The 15190-nt window shown below is 29.1% G+C and overlaps 2 protein-coding genes across 4 annotated transcripts in view; both read left to right on the top strand.

The window, feature by feature from the left end:
• Positions 1 to 11451, top strand: part of LOC106791688 (receptor-type guanylate cyclase gcy-19) — a 17743-nt gene extending 6292 nt beyond the window's left edge. For 2 of the 3 annotated variants that reach the window (XM_014757532.1, XM_014757531.1), the window contains 13 exons: positions 1267 to 1364; positions 2212 to 2364; positions 7109 to 7234; positions 7601 to 7840; positions 8308 to 8436; positions 8563 to 8692; positions 9445 to 9567; positions 9699 to 9788; positions 9883 to 10006; positions 10332 to 10550; positions 10732 to 10823; positions 11095 to 11224; positions 11345 to 11451. In XM_014757532.1, coding sequence (XP_014613018.1) covers positions 1267 to 1364; positions 2212 to 2364; positions 7109 to 7234; positions 7601 to 7840; positions 8308 to 8436; positions 8563 to 8692; positions 9445 to 9567; positions 9699 to 9788; positions 9883 to 10006; positions 10332 to 10550; positions 10732 to 10823; positions 11095 to 11224; positions 11345 to 11355 — 1665 coding nt within the window. In that variant the 3' untranslated portion in view covers positions 11356 to 11451. The remainder of the gene's footprint in view (positions 1 to 1266; positions 1365 to 2211; positions 2365 to 7108; positions 7235 to 7600; positions 7841 to 8307; positions 8437 to 8562; positions 8693 to 9444; positions 9568 to 9698; positions 9789 to 9882; positions 10007 to 10331; positions 10551 to 10731; positions 10824 to 11094; positions 11225 to 11344) is intronic. The other variant, XM_014757533.1, reaches the window with a different exon arrangement.
• A 52-nt stretch (positions 11452 to 11503) lies between these two features.
• Positions 11504 to 15017, top strand: LOC106791689. Its single transcript, XM_014757534.1, has one exon. The coding sequence runs from the start codon at positions 11710 to 11712 to the stop codon at positions 13615 to 13617; it is 1908 nt and encodes a 635-aa protein (XP_014613020.1). The 5' UTR covers positions 11504 to 11709; the 3' UTR covers positions 13618 to 15017.
• Positions 15018 to 15190: the final 173 nt, after the last annotated feature.

Below are 15190 nucleotides of genomic sequence, written 5' to 3'. Positions count from 1 at the left end.
GGGGGGGGGGGGGGGGGGGAAAGAAGGAAAAATTAAAGGCAACACCAAATTTTAATATTAAATTAAGTTTAACTTCGTATTTTAATGCAAAATTCAAACAAATTTATATTCATATTATATTTTTTACTACAGTCTTCATCAAATGGTATCAAACCGTTGATATTTAATTTTTTACCGTAACTCGTTCAATTTTTTTTTTTTCTTTTACGATTTTATTCAATTTTCCAACGATCGTTCGTTCGATCATAGCTAGATGCAATTTTGTCATCTAAATTTCTAGTTAAAGACAATATTTTAATAGTTCTGAGAGCTTCCTCTGATATATTTGAAAAAAAAAAAGAAAAGAAAAACAACTACGAAGAAACTTTTACCATTCCCCGATATATATATATTCGTATTATTTTGAATTATTTATTATTATTGCACTGTGCTGCAATATTATTTATACGCATATATTATAAATATTGTCAAAAGCGAATTGGTTTCAACAGCTACTTCAATGTAACATAAAAGTATCCGGTACTTTATCTTGTCCATTCTCTCTTTCCCTTTCTCTCTCTTTCCCTTTGTGCATACGTGTTCCCCTTTACCTCCGCTTCTCTATATGTACTTTACAATTAGTTCCCTTCCTTTTCGGAAGTTACACCGGCTCGTGAACTCCATCCATTAGTCGAGGATGCTTCCCAAAGTGAATATCGCACGTACCTTCGGTACGTACACAAACATAGTTAATGTCACAAAATATCCATTACAATTCAGGTAAAGTTGTATACGTAAGAGCTGTCCAGATTTTTTATTTCTTTTTGTTCTTCTCTTTTAACAATCTCCCTCCTTGCCCCCTTTACCTACCACCGTATTCTATCTTTCTTTTTTTTCTTTTTTCTCTCTCCTAGAGTGTTTAATATTAATTATTTTATGTAATTTATAATTATCAATTATGTTGTTTGTGTGTGCGTAATAAAGAATTTTATAATTATTTTCCAGTAAAATAAAAACATTTGTAAATAAATGAAACTTAAAACGTTCTTTAATAAAGATGCACTATACTTGCCATTATATTTCCTATAAAAAGAATAATAAATAAAGTAGGGGAAAAATAAAATAAAAATTTAGGAAAAAAAGATTCGACCCAACGAAACTCGGTCCAGCGATCGATCTATCGAGTCTATGTCGATACGCGTTGAACTAGCGAGTTCTATTAACAAATGATTTAAAAACATGGTATATAAGAATACTAGTATATAATGTATAATCACATTATTTTAGGTAACCATAGCTACAGATTTAGGCAAAGTGGTGACCAGGATGCAGCTCGAAAGATCCGAAGTAGCGTTCTTTATTTATACCAATGGCAACACTTTAAGGTATTTATTTAAAAATATATTACATTCATACGTGTTTATTCAGTAAGATTGAAGTTTCTGGCTAAATCTTAGAATAATATTTCTAACCGTTATACCGCAATTAGATTTTTTATTCACGTATTCGTTAGATCACTTTACATCTATCTGTCTTACAATTCCATTGATCGCTTGATCTCACGGTGTATACGTGACTCAATTTTAAAACAAAACTTTTATCCAAGACAAGAAAGAAAAAGAACCATTTTTTAATGTGTCTACGAATGAAAACAAATGGTACTCTCGATAGACTTTAATTTTATATATTATTATCTCGAAACACCAATGCAATTTCCTTCACCTTTATTTCTTCTCCGAGTTTTTTGTAATAGAAAAAGAAAGAGAAAAAAAGAAAAAGGCGAAGATAATAATGTAACAGCAATAACGTGCAATCATTTCTTTATCTTCTTCTTTTCTTTTCTTTTTTTTCTTTTATAGATAGATTTCCCATTTAGACATAGTTACAAACATTGGTATTCGGGTTGTGCACGTTGAACCATCGAAGGTTCTATCCGATTAAAACTTTACGATCAGTGAATCGTGCTTTATTGACCCGACCCTTCTTCTGCTTCGATTATTTCATACGAGCAACGAGTAATATTAATAAATCATCGAGATTTTGGTTAAATTATTTATTATAACAATCGGAATATATTTGAATATTTCGTAATTTAATTTTTTTATTTTTTATTATCATCGAACGTACTTCAATCAGTCCCCACCCACCCTTCTCGATTTTTCCTATTAAGCTTCGTTTAACTTTCTCATCTTTTTCTTTTTCTTTTTTTTTTTTTTATATCTCTCTTTAAAGGTCCAATCTGACACAAAGATTCGCTATAACCGATCAGGCTCTGCATAATATGACAACCTGGCCCTTGGTATCCGTCCCGAGGGATGAAAGCAAGACGCAAACTTACGATGTTGTCAGCAAGGAAGCCTTTCAAGCGCGTCTAGAAGATTTCAGGTAAAATAATCTAAAAATTGACACCAACTTTTTCATTCTTTTCAAAAGCAATAAAATATAACTCTCGGCATGTCGATGATCTGAGAAATTTTTACAAGAAAAAAAGAAAAAAAAAGGGGAAAAAGAGAAAGTAATTGATTTATAACATTACGTAGAAAACTTTTGATTCTACTTTATATTCATTGTATAATTTAATCGTGACGTCAAAGAGGAGTAACGCTTTAAAACGTTCTCTTAATCAATATACTATTCCCTGGATTTAAATTTCCACGTAGAAAACGATACACGCGTAAACTGCGTGACATGCTTCTAATCAGGTACAAAAGTTCTAATTAATAAATTGCTTGTTATTATTATTATTATCGCATTGCTATCAATCACGTAATTAGGATTATCTATCTTTAATCAAAGATTATTATAATTACGTTTTATTTATTATAGGTATTTAATCATCGTATTGATTTTCTTCGATTTAATTTAATTTAAAATTTAAACAAAATAATAATAATAATAATAATAATAATAATAATAATAATAATAATAGAGATGAAGCAAATTAATACCATTAGAGTAAAAATTCTTAAATTTGTTAGTTCACAGAATTGAAATGAATGTTCGTGATGTAACGTGTAAGAAAATTACGGAAAAAAACTAACATTTCCCTCGAGTCATTGTTCCGACACTTGTTGAATTTCCATTCATAGTATAAGTGTGTGTACTTTTCTCTCCTACAACCTCGAACCATAATGGCTGACATTAAAATACGATCGAAGTTGGAACCCCTTTTATGTACTCTACTTAAAATACTTTTATGGAAAGATACGATAATACTGCTTGACACATTTTTACAATCGCCAGCTGAATTTTCTTTTTCTTTCCTTCTTTTTTTTCGATAAATCGAAAATATATTTTGTTATATTGACATTTGTAAAAAACAAAAAAACCAAAAAAGTATTAATTAATTTGCATTATCGTTTAATCATCATAATATTCATTAGATATTATATCCTTCAACTTGTGTCTTTAAAAAATGATCATTTTCAATTGGATGGCGTTAGGAAAATTGGTAATTCGAATTTTCGCAGATTTTTATCGTCAATTCCGTAGTCAAACGACATACTGGAAGTATATAAAATAAAGCTTTACATTTAATAACAAAATATAGATAATAAGACAATAGACAGAAATGTTGTTATGTTATAAACTTTTGTTCTTATTTTGCAAATCAGTCAAAATTGAAAAGAAACATTTTATCAAAGTTTTAATAGAAAATGTGGGAGAATATAAAACAAGTGAATACCGGTGGTACTTCTTTTAACATTTTGATTCCTTTTTTTCATAAATTTTAAAAGACAATTGTTATCATTACATATTTGTAATAAAACATTGTATGAAAATTTTGTGGAAAAATATTTTACAAGTGAAATTTACTTTCCTCGTTTTAACGTAAAATAAAGTAACTATCATTTCGCGGTTCATTAAAACTTTTACGCAATCCATTAAAACTTTAACAGGAACTCATACGTTGTGAAAACTCTTGTACATCATATTCCATAATCATTAATATAATATAAAATAATATAAATATAAATATAAATAATATAAAATATATATTAATATATAATTATATATGCACAGGATCGAGTCAAGGTTACTTGACAGCCTTAGGCCAATTTGATCATATTTTTTTCTTAATTGCAAATTTTTACTGAAACAATACGACGTGTTTGGTATCGCAAAAAAAATCGAATAGAAAATATCTTAAAATGAAAATAAAATAATGTTACAAATTCCGACGCAATTAGTAATACAATTTTTTATAGAGAACATTGTTTTGCATCGTCGACACTTTGATTATCTGAGAACCAGTTTGATGTTAATTCATTTTTGTTCATAATATTGAAATTCTAAAATTAATACACCCCTAAGACGGTACCTTTTTTAAAGCCGACCCTGTACATACATATGCACATATGAACAGCTTATTTGCTAAATCGATTAACCCCACGAAACAAAAGGTAAGAAAAGTTGATGAAGTTTTTTTTAAAATTGTCGTTACACAATTAGAACATTTTTTTATTATTTCAATAATAATTAAGCTTTTTTAATATTATTAAAGAAACTTTATTCTAAATATAAAAAAGTTATGAATTAATTGTGAATACTTTTGTGCAATAATTATGTACAAAATTTCTATAATGTAAATTTAATCGAGATTTACCCTTTGAACGTTACATATTAACATTTAATTTATTTATGTATTTAAAATGAATAAAATAATATAAGTGATTATTTTATTAGTTCTCCATATTCGCAGGGGACTTTGATAAACGTTGAACATTGAAGAAATAAAATTTCTTTCTAAAATAATACATACGGGTTAATAACTATGATATTGGACTTAATAATAAATGAAAAGAAATATCCAAAATTTATTTTATAATTGCTTATGATATAACATACAAATAATTGGAATATAAAATAAATATTAGATTGACCAATATGGTGTTTGCTGTTATTAACCATACGCGTATATCGATCAAGCTAAAAATTATAATAAAAAAAATATAAAATAAATTTTAGTTGAATTTTTTAGACTTAGTTAATTTACAGAAACGATTACCAGGCGTATTATATATATATATATATTTACGTGATTAAACATACAATGTTGAGTAGTTAAAGGGAAATAATACATAAATTCATAATAGCATACCCCTTGTAAGAGAATATTTATAGAAAACACGTTTTTCATTCCGGGAGAATGAAAAAGCTGCTCGATTTCACAGCGATGGCACGTATAACCAATAAATCGATAGAATAATAAAGTATCGATATGGAAAATTCTACCTACCAACTATAGGCCATCGATGAACAGAAGAAAATGGTAGGAAAGTTATGATGAGAATTCCAAATATCATCTTTTGCATCTTGTCAAACGTGATCTCAATGAACACAAATACGAAATCATTCTTATCTTCATTATTTCATATATGCATTTTCAATTTTTTTACTTTTATTATGTAGCTATCTGAGATACAGATATAAATATCTTTAGCTTTTATTATCTTTTTTTTCTTTTTAAATCTTTCATTTTGTGATTTTCATATGATTCGATGATTCGATAAATCGTATGACTTTCGTTTGACGATATTTCTCGTAGATCTTATTACATCTGGTTAACGAAATTTATCATAGGTCAATATTTGTTTTATCATTAACAATATTCTTTGTAAATTATGTTTCTTTCTTCCTTGGTAAAATTCTATCTTACAATTAGATCGAAATTCGTTTCATTAATTTAAAAAATTCTTCGTAGATCGAACTATTCTTCCTTGATCGAATTCACCGTAAAGTGAAAACTATTAATATATATATATATATATATATATATATATATATATATATCCCCAGTTAAATGAAATCTAATCATAAATCACAATTATTATCATATTGACGAAATACCTCATAAACTCCAGCACATTATTCATCGACAATATTTTCCCTTGTTCGAATAGATCAAAGTAAATATTTCACTCCACCTACCGTTCCCCTGACTAAATTTACCATAACTAAATTATTATTTTCACATTGACAAAATTTATCGTTTAGCAAATTGAACCTTATTATCGTTGACTAAATTGGATCGTAGATCAAAGTTATTTCCGTCATTCGACGTCATATTCGCCTTGATAAATTCTCTTTATCGATGTAAAAAGAAGGAAAAGAAGATAAAGAAAGAGAGAAAGAAAAAAAAGAATTAAATGTCAACCAACGTGGGACCGGTTATTATTTTCCATTACTTATATATCTAACACATACACACACACACACACATATATACACAGAAGATATCAAACACACGTTCGTACATGCATCAAACACAAAACCTGTATACATTCGTACACTATACATTTATATATATATATATATATATATGATATAACTAAGGAAAAAGGAGAGAAGAAAATAATAGAATGATATTGACGATCCCATAAAGAACAGTTTATAATGTTGGTAACATACTATTAAGAATATTCGAACTTCTTCAAATACGAATGAAAGAAACAAATAGACTATAAGAAAAAGAACGATTGGTATTAAAAGATAGGATAGTCAAGAAGATAGAGTACATATTGACAATAGATCAGTACTAATAATAAGTATGCACGATAGTTTATAATAAATTGTCACAAAGTACAAATTTCTCCTTCTCCTTCTTCTTCTTCTTCGGGAGCTTTTTCGGGAGCTTCTCTCATTTTTTCCATCTTTATTTCTGTTATCTATACAACCTCATATATATACACACATATACATGCAACATGTATATGAGGTTATACGCATGAGCGCGTGACCGCTCATATGGAGCGCTGTGATGTATTTTTAGATTTTTTCTCTCTCTCCCTCTCTCTCTTTCTATCATAAAGAGAGTTTGGCAAATAGCCTTCAATATATGGTAAAATAGAAAAGCAATATATTGTCTATCGTCTATGAGAGTTTTATTGCAACAATACAATTCAAATAAATAACGAATATATTATATATTCGTAGATAAAGAAATAAAAATAGAAAATATGGTTCTGTAATTGTAAAATTATTTTTTGGGGTGGAGAAGAAGGGGGAGAGGTGTTTTCTCAATTTCGTTTCTCGTTATAAGAGAATGAAAAATGGAGGGGACAAAAAAAAAATAAAAGGAAAGAAATAATGAAACAAAACCCATACTACCTCTGTTTGAATATTTCAGACAGAAAATAAGCTCGGAAGAGAGTAGTATACAGGAAGTTTTGGCTTGGTACACTAGCGTAAATGCCGCCATGCTCGACCATTTGACCAATCAGATAAAGGAAACTGATAACAGCGGTGTATGGAGGTGAGTTCTTTTTTTTTCTTTTTCTACACTTTTTTACTTTTCATTATTTATATTTATTATTCGTACATATTTAATATAATATAACACACACATGAGAGGTTCGTAATTATTATTAATTAATTACTTAAATATTGACCGTGATAAGCACAAATACATTGATTTTGTAGACAGTGGTTTTGGACAGAAAGTTTACTTTTCTATTTTTCTTTTACTTCGTTTATATTTTTTATTTAATATTTGAACTTATATATTCGTTACATATAATTTAATTATAGATTTGTACTATTAATATGTGTGTCTATGTATCTATGTATGTATATATATGTGTGTGTTTATTTGTTTTTACTTAAATATATGTTTCTATAGATACTTGATAGCGTTTAAAAATCTTCTACGAAGCATCGAGAGTCTCGGTATCGCTTCCGTTTATGGGATCAATTATTTTGGACGTGGAATACTTTTAAGGGACAATTATGTTAGTTATGTACGTCATGAGGCTCTAGGACGCGATCTTTTAAACGGATCGCTCACATACGTGCCTTCTTTAAAACAATTTTATACCGAGCTTACTCGAACCATGCCGGATTATGGTAGGATCAAATCTAGGTACATATATATATGTACATATTTGTGTTTAACATATGACATATATTTATAATGTTAATTTATTCAATCTCTAAAAGTGAAAATAACAAATTTATTGAGATTTCCTTTTTATTTTTTTTTTATTTTTTAAATAATAATATTTAGTTATATATTATTGTTGAACGGTAGTATCGTTATGATGAAAGGATAATTATTAATTATTTTATTGTAAAATCGTAATTATGAGAAAAAATAAAATATTATATAGGATTTTTGGGGAAAAAGTTTCTTCAAATTTAACTACATAAATGAAACAAATCTATTATTCTTTAGATTTCCTCTATATCTATTATTTCCAAATGATTTCAAATTGTTTTGTACTCGATGTTCTACCATGAAAATACGAAGAAACTTTTTCCCCGATCTAATATATAATTATATTAATATTAATAATATTTTCATTAATCGTTTCGTTTTTTTAATCGTAGACGAGATGAAATTCTTCGAAATCAAAAGCGTGAGCGTAGCATAGAAGACGCCATTGCTTATTTTGATTCAATGGCAACTTACGTCGATGAACTTCGTAAACTTCAACGCGAATTACGTCACATGATACGGTAAATGTTGGTTCTTTTATTTATTTTTTTTTATTTAAAATTTTTCTTTATCTTTCCAATTTCATTTTTATTACCATTATTACAATGATACGATACGCGATTATAATAAAAATCATTACTTTTCAGAGACTATGTTAATTTAACTCTGCAGGATGCAAGTAATAAGGAGGTTGCTGGTATAGCCATTGTTGTTTTGGTCCTAATTGTTTCTCCTATTATTATAATATTAGTACGCAATGCAGTGGCTACCATTCAAGTAAGTTTTTATATTTAAAATGAGAGAGAGAGAGAGAGAGAGAGAGAGAAATAGAAACAACAAATTAAGAAATGTGTATAATGCAAAAGTTAATTAGTTAATTAATTTTATTTTTTTATTTAATAATTGAAAGAGAGAGAGTGAGAGAAGAAAAGTTTACGATTGCTAACGAACATAATTAATTGGTAATTTAATTTGTTATTTAATGAGAGAGAGAGAGAGAGAGAGAGAGAGAGAGAGAAAGAAATTAAGAGAAATATATGACTAAACATGAACGAAATTAATTAATTTTTGTTGATTTATTAAATAACAATTGAAAAGAAAAAGTAAGAACATTGCGTGACTCGTTACGAACAAAATGAAATCAATGAATAATTCATCATTTCTATTTTATTCCAATGGGTAAAGAGAAATAATAAAAGTTTTCAACTCTAAACGAAATAAATTAATTGTGATGAATGTTTTTTTATATATATTTAATAAGAAAAAAAAAGGAGAATCTGAAAAAAGGAAATTAGAAATGAGATTCAATTGGTAACGAGCATTAAAATTAATTTTTTTAAATTAATTCTTTTTTGTTTCATTTATTTGATTTTGTTATTTTACTCTCTACTCCGCTTTACCTTTCTTTTTTTCTTTTAATTTTAATTTGAACTTCTAACGAATGCGTATTAAAAACAAAAAAAAAAAAGAAGAAAAAGAACCGATAAGGATAAAATTGAATAAAATCTCAAACGATATAAATTTCGTAGATGTATGCTGCCAATTTAGCACAAAAAGCTCGCGAATTGAAAAGAGAAAAAAGAAAAAGCGACACGTTGCTTTTTCAAATGTTACCACCTAGCGTAGCTCAACAACTCAAACAGACACAACAGGTATCCTAACTATATTATATTATTATATAATATAAGTTTCACATTTATTATTAGTTATATATATAAAAAAAAAAGAACCAAGATATTCGATTTACGAATAAGTTAATAAATCAAGGTTTACTACGTACAAGGTGCCAGCTGAATATTACGAAGCAGTGACCGTTTACTTCAGCGATATTGTTGGTTTTACTGAAATTGCTGCTGAGAATACACCACTCGAGGTAAAACTTTTTGTTTTTTCTTTTATTTTTTATTTTCAACTTAATTTCGTTGCTTGAGTAATAAAATTTGTCTTGTTTTTTTGTTGTTCTTCAGGTTGTCACATTTCTCAATTCGATTTACAAATTGTTCGATGCCCGTATCGAGTGTTACGACGTTTACAAAGTTGAAACTATTGGTGATTCTTACATGGTTGCTTCCGGTTTACCAGTTCGAAATGGTACACAGATATTTTTTTTTTTTATAAAATTCTTACAATAAATTAAATTTGATTTCTATTAACAATAATTGAATTATGTAAATAAATTATGACAATGAACTGGATTTACCGAAAAGTTCGTGCCTGTCTGCAAATATTTGTCTTTACTTTAATTTGATTTTAATTTAATAATAAATGATATTTAATTGAAATCTCGTTAAATATAAAAATATATATAAAGATATCTTTATTTAAATTGGCATGAACTTTACAGTTCAACTCAATACTTGCATAGTAAATAACGAAAAGAGATAAAATTGATGCAAATTATTATTTATATGTAAAGGTGATAAGCATGTATCCGAGATCGCAACAATGGCTTTAGATCTATTGGCAGCATCCTCAGTTTTTCAAGTACCAAAACGTCCTGGTGAAAGACTTCAAATACGCAGTGGTGCACATACAGGACCAGTCGTAGCAGGTATTGTTGGCAGTAAAATGCCACGGTATTGTTTATTTGGTGATACCGTGAACACAGCGAGTCGTATGGAATCCACAGGCGAAGGTAACATTTTATTTTAAATATATATATTTAATTATCAAACTTGTACAAAAATTTATTTAAAAGCAAAATTTTCGTTTAAAACCAAAAATTGTTGGCGTGGATTTAATAATCAAACGAATGAAAACGAAAAGTATATATGAAAATACACATAGTAACGTGAGTTATGTTTTTTCTTTTGCAGCTTTACGGATTCACATTAGTTTAGAAATGAAAAAGGCCTTGGATGCTGTTGGTGGATTTAAAATCGAGCATCGTGGTTTGGTTGACGTTAAAGTATGTTTTTTTCTTTCTTGTTTCATTTTTTATTTTATTTTTATTTACCCCAATAGATAAATATTAACTCTCTATAATGCCCATAGTATAATTAGAATCATAATATAATTGAAATGCAGTTTACTTAAAAGAAAACAAGTAAATTTCGTTTAAAATATTTGTCGAAAATCTATTCGAGTTTAAGAAAGGATGAGGCTTTACATAGAGTTGACAAATTTATTTCATGATCTCATTTTAACATACACGTACACATACATATGTACATACACAGGGCAAAGGCCTAATGGATACATATTGGTTGGAGTGTAAGGATGGTGGAATTGCGAGAGCAGCTGAATTGGATTTGCCATCATTCTTTGAAGATGTACGACCAGTCTTTATGCGCCGTTTACGAGAGGAAGGTAAAAAGAAAAGAAAAAAAAAAACAAATAAATAAATAATTATTTTCGAGGAAACTCTCTGCTCTTGTATAATAAATGTAAAATAAATGTAAAAATTGATAATTATAATTAAACCATCAGGTACTCTCTGATGCGAGCCTTACTCTCGGCGAGACCTGTGGTATATAAATCGTCCCGTACGAACTTGTATACGATTATCTCAGCCAAATCTCATCGACCATTTGAAGAAACCAAGCCAAGGTCGTAAAAATCGACTATCTCATCCAAATCTTCACATCACGCCAGTGAAAATTCAACCTCAGTCACAGTCGAGCATCGAATCGCAAGATTCGGTGACTTACGACGGTACCCATTCAACGACACCCTGTCCACCAAGTTACTCGCCGGCGAGTCAAAGGAGTCGATTATCTCAACCAAATCTTCCAACATTATTGATATCTTATGAGCGTAGATCTGGTGGTGGTTCACCCGATCGTCGTATAAGAATGTCACAGCCGACATTAAACTCAAGTTTCAGCGGGATCAATTTCTTTGGTATGAACCGTGGTACCCGTTTATCGTACACCAGTTTGAGAGCACCGTCAGGTGACAATAGTATCAATGAGGAGGAAAGACTTTCAACACCTAACGTCCATCGGCTTGGTGGTAGTGCCGGTGAGAACATATCATCGGTTGATCATCATGGTTCAAGATTTTCTCAGCCAGATATAAGACGTTACACTCTTCGTCAGGATCCAACTAAACGGGAAAGATTATCGCAGCCTACCCTTGTATCCGGTGATTATTATCCAATACGCGGACATGGACAACAGAGATTATCGCAACCGTGTTTGTCCACAATCAGAGATTCCGGTATACCAACGATGATTTTACAATCCCCATCGCCACCTCCCATCAAACACAAAAGATTTTCACCAATTTCTGCTGCCAGTCATAGGGATCGTCTATCTCAATTAGATATTGGTGGGAAATATAGAAATTGGAAGGATTTATCCAACTCTACGGTTAAATTCAATCGCGATAGATTCTCCATACCCGAATTGGAAACTAAAAATGATCTCAAATTGATGGCCGGTACGCCTAAACAAAGATTCAGTCTTGATAGTCAACTGACTCGTAATCAGGATAGTGGAAGATCAAGATTATTACCAATAGCTAGCTCTCCGATTTCTGAACATCAACAGAACAAACTCGAAGAGATAACCAGCACGGTAAGTGTTGGGCCAAATAAACTGAAGACTCCTACACGTGAATGTTTGGAAAGTATTATTGTAGCTAGCACGACGCCTATCTTGCCACCAGGTGAAAGAAAATTACTTGACTCAACAATAGCTTTAAAAGGTATCTCTCCAATTTATGTTCCACCAATACCACCTGGAACAATATCAACGTCTACGACAACTGCAACAAATTTAACAACAACTGCTACAGTAACTACAATGAAAGGTACTACTGTTTTACCTCCTAGAGAAAGAATGTCTGTACCAGAAATAAGAAATTCGAGCTTACGTCGTTTGTTGGATCCACCAACGAGACAGAGACACAGTATAACAGGTAATCTGAGACAATGTTTACTTTCACCTAGCAAAGTCCATGACATAACAAGGAAACCCTACAAATTTTCCATCGAAGAAGCTTTAGAAAAATTAAAGAAAGAAAAAGATAAAGAAAAAGACAAAACTAAAAGCAATAATAAGGAAGATAATAAAGAAAAAGAAAATATTATAACTAACGAGCCAGACTTTGATACATTTCAACCCCCGAAACACATTCAACGTCATTATTCTTATACATATGACATCAAAGATGAAAGTAGTTCGATTGGTAAGATATCAGTGAGTAGTATACCAAAGAAAAAATTTTTAGAGAGTAACTTTGATGAGAACGAACAAGTGATTACAACCGTTATAGAAACAGATGTACCAATTATACTGGGCACTCCTAAATACTTCAAAAGAATGCAAAGTTACTCTAGCGAAACGCCAAAATGGATCAGAAAGTATTTAGACAGTGACGGACCTAAATTTGGTAAGAAAGGTACCACAGGTACTACCGGTACCAACAAGGAAAGCTCGAAATCTAGCAGGAAAGGTAGCAGAAGAAAAAGTTCTTTAGAATCGATAGAAGCTGAAAAAAAACCAGAGAATAAGACTCGATCTAAATCTGTAAGTAGTGGTGAAAGAAGTCCGATGACAAAGAACACAGGTATCAGTCAAGAATTCATGAACAATATTAAAAACACTTACGTTAGGATCGTGCCAACCAGCAATATGCAAGAGAACAGATACGAAATAGCTGTAGGGTCTAGTTGGACTCAAGATAATAACAATCGTGGACCGTATAGTGGTGTTGGTGGTGATGATACCGATTCGGATGATTCTACCTCTATTTAAATATGCCAAAAATATAATTATTTTTCCAAATTACGTCAATTGGCATTAGAATGACTTGACAAAGAATCTCAGCATTGTATCGCTTGTATCTCACGGCTACGCTATATATATATATAATATATTATATATTGTATATTATATATTAAACTGTATATTATATCATATATCGTGTGTCAGGTCGCAGACAATTATACATATATTATTACGTTTCTGAATGTTGAATTTGTTGAAGAAAAAATGATACTAGGATACCAAGTGACACTGATCGGGTCGGTAGTTTAACTTTTGTTACATTATTTTTTTCTTTCTTTATTTTCTCGGAGATTTTTCTCCTTGTTACGATGAAATTATTCAATTTTTTTTAAAGGGAAAAATTAATAAGTGAAGTATACTACCGTATGTCATTTTTGATTGAATTTTGTACTTAAATCGTATCTTCAACGCATGATTTAATAAAGGTAATAAAGAAGCATTAATTCACAATGTATGATTAATTATTGAATAACGAGTCAATATGATATTAATGATAAAATAAAAATGATATCAAACATTGTACATATATCATTGTTTCAAAAATTAAATTATTCTTTAGATATTTATAAAAGTATAGAAGATTACTCATTCAATGCTTTTATATCTTTATTTCTTTAATGAATTAAATGACACAATTTATATACGCGCACACATATACATATATATTTTTCCTTTCTTTTATACTAATAGAATTGTCATTGTTTTATTGATGCTTCATCATTACAATCCGTCTTTATTAACGATAAAGATCGAATACAAATGAAATCGATGGTTCCTTGTATTAATATAGCTGAATTATTTTTTAACTGATACTAGTCACCCTAATGAACAAATCCAACCGTTATTAAATAACTCTTTTTTTATCTCAATCGATTACCACGAGATGCTTTCCAATTCGATATATTAGAAATATTTGAGAAATACTATTTATATATTAATTTATATATATAACGAATGCCAAAAAAATATATGAATGTAAATAAAATATTTCAGATATATGAAGAAAGATTTAGAAATTTAATTAATTCAACAATAATTTCTTTTAATATTAACGAAGTTATAAATAATATTTGAATAAATTGTTTTAGTTGTAATTTTATATATATATATATTATATTATTTTTTCTGTTCTATATTTTTCTCGATATATTATTTGAATAAAATTCAAACTATTGTTTCATGTTACTCTCTCGCATTATAATACTTATGTTATATTAAATATTATTTTATAACAAAATAGGAGAAACAAAATGAAGGAGAAGAAAGATGTTTGAGCTTTCAAGACTATAAGATAACGTAGATATTAAATGTTGTGTAACGTGGAATAATAAATGTTACTGTTGTCAATAAAATATGTTTATTACCTATATAATCTCACTGAATAGAATTCAAATATTAGATTAATAGAAAATAAACGACAATAAGTAATTTCATTTATGTATGATTCTGTAATTGTTAAATCTCAATGAAGTGAAATGTTAGTCGAAATACTATTAATTTATAAAAAAAGATACGAACACAAAATCCAAATAAAAAAGAA

This window comes from Polistes canadensis, unplaced genomic scaffold (genome assembly GCF_001313835.1).
Source record: "Polistes canadensis isolate GaletaPanama2010 unplaced genomic scaffold, ASM131383v1 scaffold_332, whole genome shotgun sequence".
NCBI classification, from domain to species: Eukaryota; Metazoa; Arthropoda; class Insecta; order Hymenoptera; family Vespidae; genus Polistes; species Polistes canadensis.
Note: the sequence above shows the minus strand (reverse complement) of the source record. Positions and strands in the feature narration are given on the sequence as shown.